The sequence below is a fragment of the Rhinopithecus bieti genome, unplaced genomic scaffold, assembly GCF_001698545.2.
Source record: "Rhinopithecus bieti isolate Rb0 unplaced genomic scaffold, ASM169854v2 scaffold_20307, whole genome shotgun sequence".
Taxonomy (NCBI): Eukaryota; Metazoa; Chordata; class Mammalia; order Primates; family Cercopithecidae; genus Rhinopithecus; species Rhinopithecus bieti.
In genome coordinates, this window is record NW_016809865.1 from 194,508 (window position 1) to 214,472 (window position 19,965).

The 19,965-nt window shown below is 34.5% G+C and overlaps 1 protein-coding gene across 1 annotated transcript in view; it reads right to left on the minus strand.

Moving 5' to 3' along the window:
• Positions 1-19,965, minus strand: part of PHIP (PHIP subunit of CUL4-Ring ligase complex) — a 140,615-nt gene that overhangs the window by 44,305 nt on the left and 76,345 nt on the right. Inside the window, 5 exon segments of the mRNA XM_017890728.1 lie at positions 1,248-1,365; positions 7,805-7,988; positions 8,645-8,782; positions 12,247-12,472; positions 14,063-14,191. Of these exon segments, the coding sequence (XP_017746217.1) occupies positions 1,248-1,365; positions 7,805-7,988; positions 8,645-8,782; positions 12,247-12,472; positions 14,063-14,191 (795 nt within the window).

A 19,965-nucleotide genomic window follows, 5' to 3' on the forward strand; every position in this document is an offset into this window, starting at 1 on the left:
CATCCATGTCCCTACAAAGGACGCAAACTCATCCTTTTTTATCCCTGATTTCTTAAAAAGTCTTCAAAGTACTATTGAATTAAGAGATAAGCACATCTTTCGATTTTAATAGATATTAACATATTCCATCCATAAAGGCAGTAGCAAGCAATACAAACTCTCATCATCATTATGTAAGTTTATCTCAGCAAAGGATGCAAAAAAGGTATGCTTTCTACTTATCATGAAAAAGCCAACCAATCAACCAACCAAAAAACAAGATTATTTCAGAAAGAAATTTTCCTTTATTATACCAATAGGAATTCTAGCACTGTGAGGTCCTACTGATCCCAGGGTATGATACACTTAGTAAAGAAAAAAGGACTACTTGAGTATTTTGAAAAGATGAGTAATAAAACAGAAAAGTGAATTCTAGAAAAGAAGACTGATTTAGGAGGTTTAAAAAACTCAAATGAAAAAAGGAAGGAACACGAAGCTGGTGAAGAAGGACGGTTATTTATTTTCCCTTTGTTTCAATAATTGCTTTAGATAGTGACTTGGACCTAAAAGAAGTTTCACATAGGCTTCCTCAATTTCACACTCTAAGGCTCTGAAGCTTTCAAGCTAAGATGTTTTTCTCCAAAATAAAAAAAAAGAAAAAAAGAAAGAAAGGAAAAAGGGATACTTGTGATTCCTTCACACTCAGGGAAGTACATCTCTCTCTCCAATTAGGCCATGACCAACTGAAATCTACCAGGTGCAAAAATTTTTCCAGAGTAGGATGACAGAAAAGCCAATAAGGCAAAACTATTAGGGACAATCTACGTCTCTTAATGGAGAAAATGAGAAATATTATCTACAGCAGCATTAGCTGACTTCATTATCTAGAATAATGAATAGATGCCAAGACACCACAAGAACACAGAAAAACATAACAAAACGCTATTTCTAGACTGTACAAAGATGGCACACAAGATTATGAAGAGCTAAAGAAAGCTCTTGACGAGGCTTTAGTGTAATTTATTAGAATTCATGAGTGTATAAGAATTGGCACTTTGGGAAAGGGTATGCTAGAAAGCAGAAATGGAATTAAAAATTTTAAATAGTAAACAATAGACAATCCAGAGATAACCAAGAATTACTATGTTAATTTTTAATCATTAATTAACCTGTTTATAATATTAACATTTTAAATTACAAAATGGAGCCTTAAAATGGTCACAATACTTAAGGAACAAATATTAAACATCAAAATAATTAACATGTACCTTTGAGACAGTGGGTATTTTATTCTCTTTTGGAACAGTTAAGTGTTTTCTTTTCTCTTCTGACCTGTAAGTCTTTATTTCTTCTTCTCCCTTTGCAGTTCTCCATTCTTCTTGCCTACTGAAAGACAAAAGCCATATGCATTCATCTAGAATTTTACACATAACTTTCCTCCAAAAGGAATGTTAGGTATCAGGAAAGGAATGCTACTCCTGATGTTTTATTTTAAGACGGAAGCACGTGATAAAGATTTCTGAGTTTAATTTCATAGGTTGTGGGCTCAGGACATGCGGCATTAAATGACTAAAATAATGGAAAGACAAACTCTGTCTACTTCAAGTTGATACTACTGGTTCCTGCTATGGTCTTTGGCAAACCAAGTGTTAGATTCTGGGAACATGGTGATTCCTCGGGTAACCTTTCCAAGAGTGAGTAATTGGATTTTTTTTTTTTTAGGATAGGGCCTATGCTTCGATAATCTTCTGTTCCATATAGATAGCTGGAATCTCCTTAAAAATTCAATACAACAGAGCCTGAGGTTACACTGAAAGTCCTGAAAGAACTACACTCTTTCCGGAGACAGGGAGGTCAGGTTTCATCTACTGAAAAAACTCAAACATCAAGGTGAAACTGAACAACACAAGTTGAGGAACACTAATTTTAAACTTTAATAAAAAAAAAAAAAAATGAACTCATGAGAAGATAATTTTATTTTTTACTTCAATATCTTACAACTTTAAAGTTTTTGAAATGCAAGGGTATCTGAACTTTAATTCTCCCTTAAAATTTCATAATAATAAGGAAGTTAATACTAAAACACAGTGCAACTATATACTGTTGATATTTCTTTACTAGATGATATTAATGTTATCACGTTACTGAACTGCACAATCTCCATTGTGGCTGGCCATACTTCTGAATGGAAAATAAAATGAGCAAATTTAAATCTTGTGAAAAGAACAGGCTTGGATTTAATTTTTGTTCTTAGTTTTTTATAAAAAAATTAAAGTTTTTACTGCAATAATTATATACTAACATATAGTAGCAAGAAATAACAGAGCGATTATTTGTATCCTTTATCCAGTTTCCCCAAACAGCAACATTTTACAAAACTTTGTATCCTTTGTCCAGTTCCCCCAAATGGTAACATTTTGCAAAACATGGTACAACATCACAAGGAGGATGCTGACATTTATACAACCCATTGATCTTACTCAGACTCCCCCGGTTTTACTTCTATTAGTTTCTATTAGCTTGTGTGTGTGTGTACACAGGCATACATTCTTTTACTGTGCTTTGCAGATAGTGTATTTTTTTTTTTTACAAGTTGAAAGTCTGTGACAACCCTGCAGTGAGCAAGTGCCATTTTTCAACCACATGTGCCAACTTCGTGTCTCTGTGTCACATTTTGGTAATTCTTAAAATATTTCAAGCATTTTCACTATCTATTATGGAGATCTGTTGTCAGTCATTTTTTATGCTTCTATTGTGGTTGTTTTGAAGCACCATGAACCTCACCTATATAGGACAATGAACTTAACTGACAAATGTTCCATGTGTTCTGACTGCTCCACCAACTAGCCATTGCCCCATCTTCTCCCTCTCCTCAGGCCTCACTATTCCCTGAGACAGAACAATATTAAAGTTAGGTCAATTAAAAACCCTAACTGATTCAGTGAAATCATCTCTCACTTTAAATCAAAGGTAGAAATGATTAAACTCTGTGTCGAAAGCGTGTCAAAAGCTGAGACAGGCTGAAAGCTATGGCTCTTGTGCCAAAAAACCATGTTTTGAATGAAAAGGAAAAGTTCTTGAAGGAAGTTAAATATGCTACTCCAGCGAACATAGGAATGATATGAAAGTGAAGCAGACTTGTTGCTGATACAGAAATAGTTTTTTGTGGTCTGGAGAGAAGATCAAACCAGCTACAACATCCTCTTAAGCCAAAGCCTAATCCAGAGCAAGGCTCTAACTCTCTTCTCTTCTATGAAGGTTCAAAGAGGGGAAAAAGCTGCAGAAGAAAAGTTGAAGATAGCAGAGGTTGGTTCATGAGGCTTAAGGAAGAACTACCTGTGTAACATAAAAGTGCAGGGTGAAGCAGTAAGTGCTGATGAAGTAGCTGCAGCAATTTATCCAGAATATCTAGCTAAGATCACTGAAGAAAGCAGCTACACTAAACAACAGATTTTGAATGTAGTAACAGATCAAACAGCCATCTAAACGGAAGAAGATATCATCTGGACTTTCACAGCTAGAGAGAAGTAAAGGCTTGGCTTCAAATCTTCAAAGGAGAGTCTAAATCTCTTGTTAGGGGCTAATGAAGCTAGTGACTTCAAGTTGAAGCTAATGCTCATTTATCATTCCAAAAATCCTAGGGCACTTAAGAATTATGATAAATACACTCATCTTGTGCTCCATAAATGAAACAACAAAGTTTAGATGGCAGCACATCTGTTTATAGCATGGTTTACTGAATATTTTCAGCCCACTGTTAAGACCTACTACTCAGAAAACATGATTGCTTTCAAAACATTACTGTTCATTGACAATACACCTACTCACCCAAGAGCTACGATGGAGATATACAAGGTGATTAGTGTTATTTTCATGCCTGTTAACCGAACATCCATTCTGCAGCCTATGGGTCAAGGAGTAATTTTGATTTTCAAGTCTTTTTATTTAAGAAATTACATTTCATAAGGCTATAACTGCACTAGATAGTTACTCTGCTAACAGATCTGGGCAAAGTACATTGAAAACCTTCTGGAAAGGATTCACCATTCTAGATGCCATTAAGAACATTCATGATTCATGGGAAGAGGAAAAGTATCACTATACTAGGAGTTTGAAAGAAGTTGATTCCAACCCTCATAGATGATTCCAACCCTCATAGATGAGGGTGAAGACATCAGCGGAAGAAGTTACTGTAGATGTAATGGAAACAGGAGAACTAGAATTAGATGTGGCAACTAAAGATGTGACTGAATTGCTGAAGTTGCATAATAAAACTTTAAACGAATGAGGAGCGGCTCACGGATGAACAAACAGGTTTCTTGAGGGAGGTTACTCTAGTGAATATGCTTTGAACATTGCTGAAATGTTAACAAAGGATGTAGAAAATTATACAAACTTGGCTACGCACAGTGGCTCATGCCTGTAATCCTGGCACTTTGGGAGGTCGAAGCGGGTAGATCACAAGGTCAGGAGATCAAGACCATTCTGGCTAACATGGTGAAACCCTGTCTCTACTAAAACTACAAAAAATTATCCAGACGTGGTGGCATGCACTTGTAGTCCCAGCTACTGGTGAGGCTGAGGCAGGGGAATCGCTTGAATCTGGGAAGCGGAGGTTGCGGTGAGCCAAGATCATGCCACTGCACTCCACTGTGGGCGACAGAGTGAGACTCCGTCTCAAAAAGAAAAGAAAATTACATGAACTTAATAAAGCAATGGTAGGGTTTGAGGGGACTGACCCCAGTTTTGAAATAAGTTCTACACAGAAATACTTCATGTGTAGTCAAATCAATGTGGCAAACTTTATTATTGTCTTATTTTTAAGAAACTGCCACAGCCATTCCAACCTTCAGCAACCTCCACTCTGATCAGCCAGCAGCCATCAACACTGAGGCAAGACCCTTCACCACCAAGAAGAGTATAATTATTGAAGGTTCAGATGGTTGTTAGCGTTTTTCAGCAGTAAAGAATTTTCAAATTAGGTATGTAATTTTTTTCAGACATAATCATATTGTACAATTAACAGATTACAGAATATATAACCATAACTTTTATATGCACTGGGTAACAACAACAACAACAAAAAATCATGTGAGCTACTTTATTGCACTGGTCTGGAACCAAACCTGCAATATCCCCAAAGTATGCCTGTATCTTAGCAACCTAAATCTGTTCTCCATTCCTATACCCTTGTCATTTCAAGAATATTTCATAAATAGAATCATACAGAATATACATTGAAATTATTTTTCTCCACTCAGCATAATTCCCTCAAGATTCATACCCATTGTATCAACATGTTGTTCCTTTTTACTGCACAGTAGTAGTCCATGGTGTGAATATACCATTGTTTAACCACCTACCCACTGAAATAACATCTGGGTATCTTTCTGGCTTTTGGATATTACAAATAAAGCTGCTATACATTTATGTTCAGGTTTTTGTGTCAACATGAGTTTTCATTTCTTTAGGATAAATTCCCAATAGTGCAACTGCTGGGTCATACGACAGGCAGTTGCATGTTTAGGATTTTAGGGAAGTGCAAAACTGTTTCCCAAAATGGTTCTATCGTTTTACATTCCCACTAACAATGCATGAGTAATTCAGTTTTCTCTCCATCCTCTCTAGCATTTGGTGCGTCACTTATTTTTCATTTTAACCATTCTAAGAATGCAGTGATACTTTATTGTGGTTTCAACTTGTATTTCCCTAATGGTTAATGACATTGATTATCTTTTCATGTGCTTATTTGTCATCTATAGATCCTTTTTGGTAAACGTCTGTTCATGTCTTTTGCCCATTCTCTGGATGGATTCTGTTTACTATTGAGTTATGAGAATTATTTCTAAGTCACTTAGCCCCGTGTTGGGTATGTCATTGGATTCCATTTTAATTAATGGACGAGGCTGACCCATTTCAGAGAGCCTTTTAAAAGGAAACTTTAGACTACCCATTGTAGAGATTCTCAGGAAGATTCCCATAGGATGAGTACAAAGTTTTAAAGACAAAGCTCTAGGAAGCCCAAAGAAAGAATATCTGTTAAAGTTATGGCCACAGTCTTGCTTGACCATAGGCCAATGAATAGTTAAGCCCAATGATAAAGGAATAAAAGGATGAAGAATATTTGAAGAGACACAAATCTTCCTCACTCCTCAGGTTCCCTTCCATGTGCAGGAGCCTCAAGCAACAACTAGCGACCACATCTCCTGACTCATTCCTCTCCAGAGGAGGAGTAAATTAGTCAACTGACATGCTCTGGAAGAAAAATCCAGCTTAGCACAGCCCAGCCTTATGCCATTGTGTGCAATTATACATTTTGTCCTGCATCTTAAAGAAGCAAACCACATGTCCCAGAAGGGGAGAATAACTGTGGCCCACTGCTATCTGTGTCTGGGGAATAACACTTTTTGTTACTGTTATGGTTTTTGTGGAATATTACTTTTGTTACTGATATGGTTTTATTTCATGAAATAAAAGTGTTAGTAACAAACAGTGATAGTCTGATTTACTATGTGTCTTATTTTCCACGTTATTTTTCAATTATTTCAGAATTGGTGTTGAAAAAATGGGCATTATTTACTTGACCCCTTTCAAACCTTAACATTAGAATTAAAAAGTAAATAATGATCTAACTAAAAATATACCATGTGAGTTAATTAATTTGTGATGGATAACTGGGCATATCTGTCATAAGAAAGTATAAATGTATACCTTTGGTGTGTATTTAATTCTAAATCCTAAAATAAATTCAAAGTATGTCCAATCAAAAAGCATAATCTATATGAACATTAAGACCAAAATATTAGGCCGGGCGCGGTGGCTCAAGCCTGTAATCCCAGCACTTTGGGAGGCCAAGACGGGCGGATCACGAGGTCAGGAGATCGAGACCATCCTGGCTAACACAGTGAAACCCCGTCTCTACTAAAAAATACAAAAAACTAGCCGGGCGAGGTGGCGGGCGCCTGTAGTCCCAGCTACTCGGAGGCTGAGGCAGGAGAATGGCATAAACCCGGGAGGCGGAGCTTGCAGTGAGCTGAGAACCGGCCACTGCACTCCAGCCCGGGCAACAGAGCGAGACTCCGTCTCAAAAAAAAAAAAAAAAAAAAAAAAGACCAAAATTTTAATTATATAATTACTACTATCTTCTGAGTTGAAGAACTAGACAATCTTAAATTTAAATTCACATTTTGACCTTCATACTTAGAACATATTTCATACACAGCAATCAGCATTAATTAGGTTCATATAGGCCTCATTCAAGAGTATTTCATCAGTGAAGATCAAAAGGAACTGGATATAAAGTTCCCTCACAGCATGGTCTAAGAGAATTTTATTAAATCAACACTTTTAAAGTCATAAATGTATACTTTTAAATATAAATATTTTAATAAATATAAAATCTTTTTGTATTTTCCAATTAATTTTTTTTTTTGCATCTGAATATCACGTGAATGACTGGATATAGCCATTAAAAAAAGTAAATAATTATAACAAACTTTATAAAATGTATTTTAAGATACAGTTAAACAGGACAAACCAAGACTGAAATATGCTACTCAATAAAACCTTCTATTTGGTCAATCCAAATTTATGATTTTCCTGTTGACCTTAACACATATCATTCTTATCATTTACATAAATCATTCTAGAAATAAACATATTTTAGAAACTTAATTTTTCTACAGTCATGAATAGTTTATACTATCCTTTCAGATAAATTTCAGAGGAATTACAGAGCTTTTGAAAAGGTATTATGCTGTGAACGCTGTTAACTCAAAATGAACACAAGGAACTATGGTACATAAAAATTCACAACTTCCCTTACCTGGCTATACCAGCTGATAGCTCGGGTACTACCACCCTCCGACTCCAAGCCACAAGATCCCGCTCTGTGGCTATTTCACTTCTTGGTGCATTGCTGTGCATTTGCCGTACACCTTCAATTTGTCCACTACGTCTCAGTCCTACGTTTGGTGGTGAATGAACCTCTGAGGTAGAACTTATGGAGCCTAAGTGAAGAAGTTAGTATATTAAGTTCTACTTAGAGATATTTCTCCATTAGTTTATAACAGAAAAGAGAGACAAAACACTATCTTCCACATGAAACTTCTTATTGTGGCAAAATAATTAAATTACCCTATCAGGAACTAAACCACAGGCAAAAGTGGTTTAATGAAAACAAAACATGGTTATTCAGCTTATTAGATAAATCAATGAATCGTAACTATAGACTATTAAGCCCCAAGGATATAAAATCATTACCTTAAAAAAATGCTGAATATTTTTGGGAAAACTTCCTAAGAAGCAAAATAGACAAACCCAAGAGTATTTATGGTTCATAAATTTGTTTTGACTCTTCAAGTTTAATAATATACAACAATAAGGGTGATGAGATGTTCAAGAATGTGGCTTGGACTACTCTACATGTTTCCTATAGAAAATGTGGAAGAATATACACATTTAAAAACTCATTATCTCTAACTTGAAATCTCGTTATGAACCATTTTCTTAGGTCATTAAATATTCTTCAAAACCCTCATCATTTTGGCAGCCTAGTATTTCATTTTATGGATGTACCATAATTTTTTAAATCACTTAACACTGTGGGAGGTTTAGGCTGTTTCAAATTTTTAAATATCCCATGTAAAATGGAATACCTGCTTACCTCTACTTAAACGGCTGGTATTACTGATAGCTGCTTCACCAGAACGTCTCAGGTCTTGCTCCTGTTGTAGTCTTTGAATCATGCTGTCTAGTGGGCTGATCTCCTGGTTTGCTTGCTGACTTAAAACTTGATTCAGTCCTATGCAATACCACACAAAATATTATGAATACTTTAGTTACTCTTTAAACCACTTTACTCACCAACCTCACTTATGAGTTCAGAATCGAACATAAATGTTCTTTGGGTAAAAGACTTAAATGATCAACTGTAAATGATGGGAGTTGAAAAAAAAAAAAAAAAAAAAAAACATCTGTCCATCTTAGTTTATCAAAAATAATGATGAGGATGGTTGCTAACTTTTACTAAGTGTTTATCATGATTTAGATATTCATAATCCTTATGGTAACTCCATTAGGTATATATAAACAACTCCACTTTATAGATGAGAAAACCAAAATAACTGTTCGAAGTCACGTATCTAGGAAGTGGCAATAGTAAGGTTTTCCACTTAGATCATAGTTTCTTTTAAAATGACACATCTGATTACTCACTTTCTTAAAAAAAATGTTTACTGCCTTGTTTATTCAACAAATTATTGACTGTCTACTATACATTAGGAACTACGCCAGGTACTGAGATCCAGTGGTAAATAAGGGACATGAAGATCCTTGTCCTTTAAGGAGCTAACATACTGATGGGGAAAGTAAACAATAACCTAGGAGTTAATGCAGAGTATGAAAGAAAGGTGTTGAAATAAAGAAGGTGATGGTGGGTCAGAAAACTCAAGAGAAGCCCTCTCGGACAAGGTAGCATTTGAGTTGAGATTTAAATTACTTAGCCACATAAAGAGCTAGATAAGGAACACTTCAGGTAGAAGGCAAGAGGTACAAAGGCTGTGAAGCAGGGAGAAACTTGTATTTTAACCCATCCAACTTTTCCAGCATTAATTCTTACTTGTACCACTCATACAGGACCACTTGACTTCTGCCCTTCTAACAAGAAAACACCTTCATGCACTGAAACTTTTGAACACAATATTCCCACTGTAAAGATAAACATGATAATCTCTAACTTACCATTCCAGCACCAACTAAAATGGCACCTCCATGATATTTCCTCTGTGAAATCTTTCCAATTACTTCAGAAAGAATTAGCTGCTACCCTCTTTCACTTTCTTAAACAATCCATACATATCTAAGTATTCAGACCAATATAAAACATAAATGAAGCCCAAACCAGTTAGTTCCTTAAAAGTATGAACCTTCTCATTTATCTTATTATCTAAATCTAGTACAATGCTAGGCATTAAAAAATATTCTCCTGCTGAATAAATTTTTAAAAGGTGTATTATAAAATATATGAAAAATATTGCCGTGAGTATAAAGAAGGGAGCAATTAGTATCAGCCATACAAGTATATGAGAAGATCTGATTAGCTCAGAATTTTAGGGTGGGCTTAAATGGTAAGAAAAGATAGTGAGGATATTCTGAAATGAAGTAGTAGTAAGAAGGGTAAAAGCAAAAAGAAATTACATGTATTAAACGCATAACATTAAACTAAAATTCAATAGGATAAAATAACTTGTTTAAGGTCACCAAGGTAGAAGTGGCAAAGCAGACAGAAGTAAAAGTTCAAATGTCTTATACTTCTTTCCCGGTTTGCTGTTGGAAAAACATGTTGGAATACTGATGCATAATCTGATATAGCTCAAGTTTACAACTGAAAAAAAAAAACACATTTAAACTATATTGGATGGTGTCAATATAACAAGATAATTTATTATTATAATAACTCAAATCTATTTTTCCCTAACTCTGAGAGATTTCCCAGAATAAATTTTATTATCTGGATTTGCAAATAAAACGCTAAAGTTTTTTTGAAAAGCATTTTGCTTTTGTTCTATTTTGTATTAACCATTTTAGACTCAGTAACTCTAAAACATGACAAAAAAAGATTTTACCCTGAATTCTGAGAATTAGAACACTGAAAAATTTTGTGACTCATTACAAAGCCAGTATTATTGCTATGGATTCTTATGGATACTAATAACTGGTAACTATTTCATTTTTAAGATTATGCCTACTTTACATGGAAGAAAGAACAATGGACTGAGAATCAGAGCTGCGGTTACAGTCCCCGTGATTCTATGACACAATACCACTAAATTTTGAATTCTCTCAACTTTCAGGACTGGAATATCATAGATACAGGATTAAATATTGTTTATGAGAACCCTTAATAAATTGGTAAATGGACTTAAAAAGTAATTAAGTAGCACTGATACTTTAATAAATGAGTCTTTTCCTTATTTCCTTGTGTCTGAAACCCTAAAGTAGCTATCTATTTTGAGGCTTGGGCACAATCTGATTTTGCCAATTCCTCTACCAAGAGACTAAAGACATTTCTCTTAATTTCAGTTCTATGACCAAAACTTCTCTAATACTGAAACTTACCTAATCTGAGTATCTGCCTATACTTCTCAAATACTACTTATTCTCTGAGTTCATGCAGTGTCCATGTAATGAGACACATGAATCTCACAAACTCCAGATATTCAAGTCTGCTGGACTGTACTACTCTATCAGTAGCAGCAGGAATGATTCCTCTAATGCTTCTTCTCACCCTCCATTCTAAGTGGACATGTCTAATTCCAAGAGCAGCCCTTTCTATCCAGTATGTCCATCTTTACTGCAACTTCATGCTAAATCCTTCGAGAAAAATAAGACGCAGGTTTGAAGTTGATTTTTTTCATTATTTAAAAGTCACTCCACGCAAAAGCTACTTAGAAGCTTTTGTCAATTAAAGTCTAGAACTTAAAATATTTTCATAAATATCTTCTAGTCTAAAAATATAGAAGTATTCATAATGACAAAACTGGTTTAACCTTCTTTACAGAACATTTCCATTATTTTTACTTAATACACTAGTGCTACATTTCTTGTCAAAAGAGGGAAAGCAGTTTGTAGACTATGACTCCATTTTAACTCTCACTTAATTCTTCAACACTCCATTACTTCACTAAAACAGTTCTCAACATTTTCCATGTCAATCCTCTTATAAACCTGTAAAAGTTGACAACTTTTTAAAACATCTTCAATGTGAACAGGCCATCTCCAATCTCTCTCACATCATGCTATTATTCCCTTTAGTAATATTCATCACAATTTGAACTATGTATTTGTTTATTCTAATAAACTGTGTTTATTAATCTACTAATCCATTCCGTGAAAGCAAGGATCATGTTTGTTTAATTCACTACTGAATAGCCATGGCTTAGCAGGTGTCAGAGACAGAAGAGATTATCAATAAATGTTGCTGAGTAAGTAAATGAATTGACTTGTTTCACACCAAATACAGGAACTACCTTATCGAACCCTAGGTGTTACAAATGGATAATAAATCAAAATTATTGCTGTAAATCGACAGCGTTCCATAATTAACTTGTAATCCTTAAGCATGATCAAAGACCTGTATAAAAGTATAAAACAATACTTTTACTTCTTATCCACTTAACAAATGAAAACAAAGTTTTACTCAATTAGCAATTTTAACAGTTCAGTGGGAAGAAGAAAATTTGACTGTCTAAGAAAATGAGCACCTACCTGAGGAAGTTACTCCCATCTGAGGGATGAGTTGCTCCTCCCTGCAATTTTCACGGCCAGGAACTAATCTTTGATATCTTGATGGATGAGGGTTACCATCAACATCAACCAAAAAAGGGGGAGGCATAAGATGAGGTGCTTGCTGAGTCTGTTCATCTAACACAAAATTGTTGGCATCACGAATAAGTGGCCGATAATCACTATGAAAGAACATCTGATCTGCTATCTGTAAAAAGAAAAGCTCATAAAAGACTGGAAAATAAAATGTATCATTATAGAAAAAAGTCCACGACATTTCTAATAGAAAGCAAACATCTGAATACAAATAATGGTATTAAGCAACAATTTTCAAAATATTATTTTCCTGAATTAATTGTAAATAGGTCTTTTAATTTTCTACCTTAAGTGTTATGATCAGAAAAGTAGCTGCTTTAAATTTTCTCTGAAACAAGGAAGAGATTATACATAGGAGTCCCCTCTTATTTGTAATTTTGCTTTCTATGGTTTCAGTTATCTGTGGTCAACCTGACTCCAAAAATGCTAAACAGAAAACTCCAGAAATAACCAACTTATAAGTTTTAAACTGTGCACTGTTCCAAAAAGCATAATTAAATCACATGCCATCTCACTTGGGACACAAATCATCCTTTTGTCCAGCATATGCACATTGCCTAGATATGCTACCCACCCATTACTGTATAGGAAAAACACAGTGTGCATAGGGTTTGGTACTCTCCAAGGTTTTAGGCATCCATTTGGAGTCTTGGAACATATTCCCTGTGGATAAGGGGAGGCTACTGTGTAGAAAAGCTACCACTAAAAATAAGCTATTCAATATTCAATTTTAAATATCAAATCTAGTCATAAATCATTCAACAGTCTTTTTACTTCCACACAGCTACCATGTTTTATCTTAAATCCTTAGGTATACAGTAAGTATGATTTGTGTAATATTACTATAAAATCAACATAAGATTTTCTAAGGGTTAATAAGCATTTTCTCTAAATGTTTTGAGATGATATCAAATTATTGATATAAACTCAACCAGGACATAAATTTTATTATATAAAATTTCACTGGTTAATTTGCAGTTTTTTAAACTAAATTATAAACTACTCAATATTTACTATCATAATCTTTTATACCATTCCACCACAAGTAATCAATTTACTTCTTTTAGTCACTGATCTTCAAGTTGGGGTCTTTAAATGCTGAGCACAGTGGCAGGGCATATGCCTGTAGTGCCAGTTAGTTATTTAGTAGGCTGAAATGAGAGGACTGTTTGAGCCCAAGAATTCAAAGCCAATCTAGGCAACATGAGACATTTCACACCCACCCTGTAAAAAAAAGCTCCCCAAAACTGGACAGGATCTTTAATAAAAAGCAAGACAATCAGGTAATATAATACACTTTTAAGAACCTTATGAAAGCCACCTTCGTACCTTAGATAAGTACATATCATCTATATAAATACAACATTTTACATAATTTCAGAGTCCCACTATGGATAACATCTTCCATTTCCAGTTTATATACCCCATGTTAAGAATTCCAATCTAGATTGCTCCAGCAGGCTAAGAGTTATTTTTTTTCTGAAATATGCAGATTTTTAAATAATAAGCCCTAATAAAGTGAGATTTAACTGCTGTCTTCACCTTCCTTTCCAAAACTAAGTCTCCAGACTACTTAACATAAGATTCTTCAAATTTTATCCTGAATGTAAAGATGCTGATTCTCACCCACTCCAAAAACATACAACCCCTAAAAATGCATTAAAAAAAACTAAGGACATGATATATAGTCATCATACTCTACCTTGTCATATTTGCTACTGGACCCAAAGCCAAAAATTAAAAGATGTCCATGAGAGTCGGTGCAAGCAAAATGCTGACCATCAGGAGAGCATTTGCAGTCAAATACTGCGCCATGTCCTTGGCCTTCAATCTGAAATATATTTAACCAACAGTAAGAAAACTACCATTAAAATGTAAAGAATTGGTCACTATTATTAAAATAATTTTATGATAAAAGAAGTATACATCATAATGAAGTGAAGATTAAGTAAAACAAGCATAGTATGGTAATAAAATTTATGAATATTCATGAAAAGTGCCAGATTAATAGCCTTCAAAAATAATTTATCCACAGACCAAACACAACTCAGGAAATAAAAGAATACCAATCTCCCCCACCCATAGAATTCTGCTTCATGTTTTAAACTCAGATTTAACACATAATTATGTCTTAAACTCCATCTATCTCTGTTCAATCATGCCCTTTCTGCAAAAGCTGACATGTAGCAACTGTACCGATTTTTTGGTAACTCTTGGAAGTAGTAGCCAGAGATCACTGCTCAAATGACACTAGATTTTATTATTTTTGGTAATAAATTCCCTGGTAGTCTGACTCGTCTTTTAAATGGTGAATTTCAAAGGTTAAAGAAAAGGTTTTTTTTACCTGATAATTGTTTTCTGTTTTCCAGTTCCATTAATCCAGAACGAATGGGTTTCCTCCCTGCAACCTGTCAATCAAACAGAGGTGGCCAATCACCACTCTGAATTTTTTGCTCTCAGTGCTTCTTCAGACTATGTTCCAGTTGAAAACTTCTTTAGCAGTGTTCTGAAAGAGGTAAAAATTCTACCCTATCTAAAGCACATCTAGGGACTGAATTTCAGAAACAACTAAAATAGGGAGTTGACTCCCTAACAAATAACAACTAAGGATGATTTTTCAACAAATGCTGTTGGATTTCTGGATTAGCAGAATCGGAACACACACACATTATCAGGTAAGAAATACCTCCTTTCTGTTCCGGTATCCACTGATCTAGAACAAATTGAGTTTTATTAGTAATATCCCAGGAAATGCTTGGAAAAGAGAAAAGTGGTTTCTTTCTTTAGTATTAAAAATGCAGCATAAGGATGGATGTACAGTTCACCAAATGCAGAAGTTAAAATTCAGAAGAAGAATAACGGATTTCTCAAGGAAGGTTTGCATTTTGGTAAAAAGAGAAAATATTTCTATAATAGAAAGGACTTTACCTAAGAAGTTAATACAATACCACAAATGGGACTGCCTCAAAAAGAAAACTAGCTTTTCCTTTGGCTTGCTAAAAGAAGAAATGTGTGCAACGGTGCTTATTAATGCTCTTTTGGATGGTTACAATAATAGAAAAGAAAGAATAACTTTTTAAAAAATGTAACCATATTAGATAAAACTAGTAAAATTATCTAATGTTTAATACATACAAAAACTTGTAAAAGAAAGAAAATGAATCATAAGTGAAACAGGATTATATCTCAAGTGTGAAGAAAGTTGGAGGATGGTAAGATAGGAGAGGAAGGTAACTGATTCCAAGTCTACTTTAAAATAATTCAAAAAACCAGAAAGAATATAACTGTTTCTCCAGATTACCACAAGGGCACCAGTAGCCATACAGCTAGGCATTTGCCAAAAATGAAAGACTATAAGTAGAAATTCAGGATTCAAGTCTTTATTTTCAGTGTTTTCCTAGGCAAATAAAAAAAAAGTTACATGAACTGTTATAAATAAGCAACCACATGAACAAAGTATACCTCTAAATAGACTTTCATGTCAAAAACTAAAAATCAGGGAATTGAAACTGCCTTAGCCATGTGTTGTTAAATGATTTTTTTTAACTCTGTTCACTGAAAATTTCACAGAAGGCAAGAGAGAGAACAAAAAAGCAACTACTTTATAAATCTACTCTAATAAATGTTTCCAGAAGTGTAATTACAAGTCTAAGATTACAATTTTAAGTAGACAGTAGAGCGGAGACTCGAAAGTAGTAGTCCAATTTAGCAATTTCAAAGGCAATCTGACAAAGGTTCCTAAGCATGGTAACCTTCATGTGTTGTTTAAACAAACATTTTTTCTTTCCGGGGGTGAGGGTTGGGGGTCAAGCAGGACTGATCAACCCTTGACCCTATATCAATGATGTCACATTTACAGTTAGTAGATCTCTAAAATAATCTTTGGGGACAGCTGAAGCTTATAAAGCTCTGAAAAACCAAAGAAAAAAATTGCAATCATATTTAAGATGCCTGTGTGTCCTATATAACACATTCCATTGTGAATATGGCAAGACAATATTAATTTTCTTGGTATAAGGCATCTGTTTAACTCCAAAGTGACTTTTATATGGAAAAAATGAAAGTACATTTCAATCATATCAAAAAAAAGAAAACAATATTATTTGTATTAACCATTTGTTTACAAAAGGAGGCATTAAAAGAATCTGCGGCCGGGCGCGGTGGCTCAAGCTGTAAATCCCAGCACTTTTGGGAGGCCGAGACGGGCGGATCACGCAGGTCAGGAGATCAAGACCACCCTGGCTAATATTGGTGAAACCCTGTCTCCTAACTAAAAATACCAAAAACTAGCCGCGCGACCAGGCGGCCGCCCTGTAAGTCCCCCAGCTACTCGGTGAGGGCTGAGACAGGAGAATGGCGTGACCGGGAAGGCGGAGCTTGCAGTGATCTGAGAGCCGGCCACTGCACTCCAGCCCGGGCGGCCAGAGCAAGACTCCATCTCAAAAAAAAAAAAAAAAAAAAAAAATTAATCTGCTTATACTGATGAACCGGTTAGAAAAGGTGCCTCTAACCTCATCAATTAAAAGGCAATTCTCTATTAATGGATGCTCAGACAATAAACACCCATACCTATAAACTGCAGACTAGGTTTTCCAAGACCAGGCTTCCAAACAGTTGATGATATAAAACAGGAAAATATTTTACTTTCTCTATATTAACTAAAATATCCTAGCTGGTTTTAAATGTATGGTATGATTACGCCAATCAAAAGAAAAGAATTTTATCTTTTAAACAAGGGCCAAAGTATTTATGAGTAAGAATTCTCAAAGACAAAATTTTAAATGAAAGCTCTATTTGAATATTCACATCTATTAGAAAGCAATGAGGCTTATCTTCAAAAATGAAAAGAAAGAAAACACCCTCTCTAACAAATGAAAGGTGTATGAGACTATCATAAAATTAAATGCACTACACAGCAAGAAAATGTGTCAACATGAAACTGAATACTACATATAGCTTATGCTAGCTAGCACTTACTGCAGTTGTAGTAAAATAATTACAAAACAGTGAAATTAATAAGTAGTGACAAATTATCAAAATAAGTGCATTTTGGATGAAGTATTCTTCTAATAAAATCAAGTATGCTTGTTATGCATTATTTTGGACATATATAAAGACCACATAAAGCTCATACACATTAAATATTAATAAGGTTTAGTCGAGATCATCTATGAGACAGTATTTACCAATAACTGTGAAAACTTCAAAAAGAATAAGAGGACGAAAAGAAAAGAAATAAAGGTTTATTCAGCAATTATTGCATTTTGTTTTATTTTTAAAAGGAGATGGGAGAATCAGATGTGTTCAAATAGTGACTCTCTTATTAGAAAATTCTCATACTGACTAAAGAATTCTGTAAATACTACCAATACATGAGTAGTATAAACTTGTTAGCCATTTAGAGATTTATACTGAACTTTAAAGAAATTAAATGATACAAAAATTTATGAGCTAAGAGCTCTGATGAGGACAGACTCATTAAGGAAAGAATACTAATACCTTTTCTGAGGGAGGGTACTATATACAAGCAACATAATTTTCGTGAAGCAGAGAGATGAATGATTAGACAGAGGAATGAGATTGAAGACCCAAGACATCTCTCCATCAGTAATAGGTAAATCACCTAATCTCTGTGGAATGATGGAGATAAATGATCACTAGAGTCCAGTTTTAAAATCCTACCATCTGAGGTTCGGAAAGGTATGTTGGAAAAAACTGGACAAATCTGGAGATGAAGTATATTAAAAGCAGAATGCATACTAAAATTCAGGGTCTAAATTGTATCAATCATGAAAAATATATAGAGAGTAAATATGAGAAGTATACGCTTCTAGAAAAAAAACCTTAACACAAAGTAGGAAGGTTAAAAACTATGGGCTATCTTAGGCAGAACCATCCTCTTCTAGAGTTATTTCAATTCTATTAGCAGGGTCAGTTTGTCTTGTTCTTTTTTTTTTTTTTTTTTTTTTTTTTAATAAACATACCACTGATTAGAAGAATCTTACCTAGGAAATACTCCAAAATTTAAAATTATGCATCTTTTAAAATACCCTAATTTTATGAAATGGACTCATATACCAAGAATGAAAAGAGCTGATAAATGGAATTTATGCTAAGAATAATCCTTAAAAAGTCCTTCCTTATGTATTAAAAAAACTTTTAGATTAGAGCTTGCTAACATAGGGAAAAATATGTACACTAGATACAGAAGAGACTCAGATGTATATCTGAAGTAAGTGTTGGATCCTGGCCAACTTGGTGAAACCCTGTCTCTACTAAAAATACAAAAATTAGCTGGGTGTGGTGGCGCTCGCCTGTAGATCCAGCTACTTGGGAGGCTGAGGCAGGCAGGTGAATCGCCTGAACCCGGGAAGCGGAGGTAGCAGCGAGTCGAGATTGTGCCACTGCACTCCAGCCTGGTGACAGAGGGAGACTCCGTTTAAAAAAAAAAAAAAAAAGCATTGGCTATCTTCTTATCATTACTACAGTCATTATATAAACAAAGATGACCTTAAAAGAAACTATTCAAATTCCAACAGTTCAGGTGTTAATCAAATTACTTTAAAATATTGTTACTGCATGGCTATTTTAATACTGAAATTTCTTTAACTTACGCCAACATAAAAAAGAAAACTGTTGGACCTGACTTGATAAAATCAGATCAGATTATTACATAAAATGAAAAAATATATATTATAGAAAAGTGATTCTGAAAAATTAGCTCTAGATTTTCATCAAAAGAAAAATATTATCAAAATAAATATCTTCAAATTTAACTGCATTTTGTACCAATATTCTGATTTGTCTGGGGAGATCAGTACTATTGATCAAGCCTTCCTTGCAGTTTATTTTCTTTTGGTCTTTTTGGCATATTAGCATGGTGTGTCTTCCTTGACACACTCTCTAGGGATTGTGACCCCTTTTCCATTCTGCTAAATATATGAGTATTTCCCAAAGTTTACTTCTAAGCCTCCTGCACTTCCCTGTCCTGTCTCCATGAGGAAGTAAACTATATTCTATAGGAGACACTTCAACATTTTCTTCTTTTTAACTCCTAGTCCCTCTAAGTAGTCTATCTCCAAGTGCCAGCTGGCCATTTCCACATGAGTAGTTCAACATAATAAACATTATTGCAAATGAACTGAAAAAAGAAGTCAGTTCTCCCTTATGTCTTTCATATTTCCACTAATAAAACCATTGTTCTCAAGATCACCCGGGCTTAACACTCAATAAACCCATTTATTACATCTTTCCTCCCTGTCACCCTATAGCCCAAATCCCCACATAGTCACAAAACACCAAGTCATTTATGTATTTTCTCTTTACAAATTTCCTACCACCTACCCTATAATTTTTCATGACTAATTAAAGTAGTTTCCCTCACACTTATTCAATTTCATACCTGAAATAGTACTACTGGCAACCAAATTATTTTTCTCTTAGCTTCTTGACCATCCTATAAAATAATTTGCCAAAGTCCCCACAAGGTTCATAGGTATTTATGCCTATGAGATCATTTGAAGTCACTGACAGTTCTTCTCAATTTGTTTTTCATCATTATTTCCAAAATCTATTGCAGGCCGGGTGCGGTGGCTCAAGCCTGTA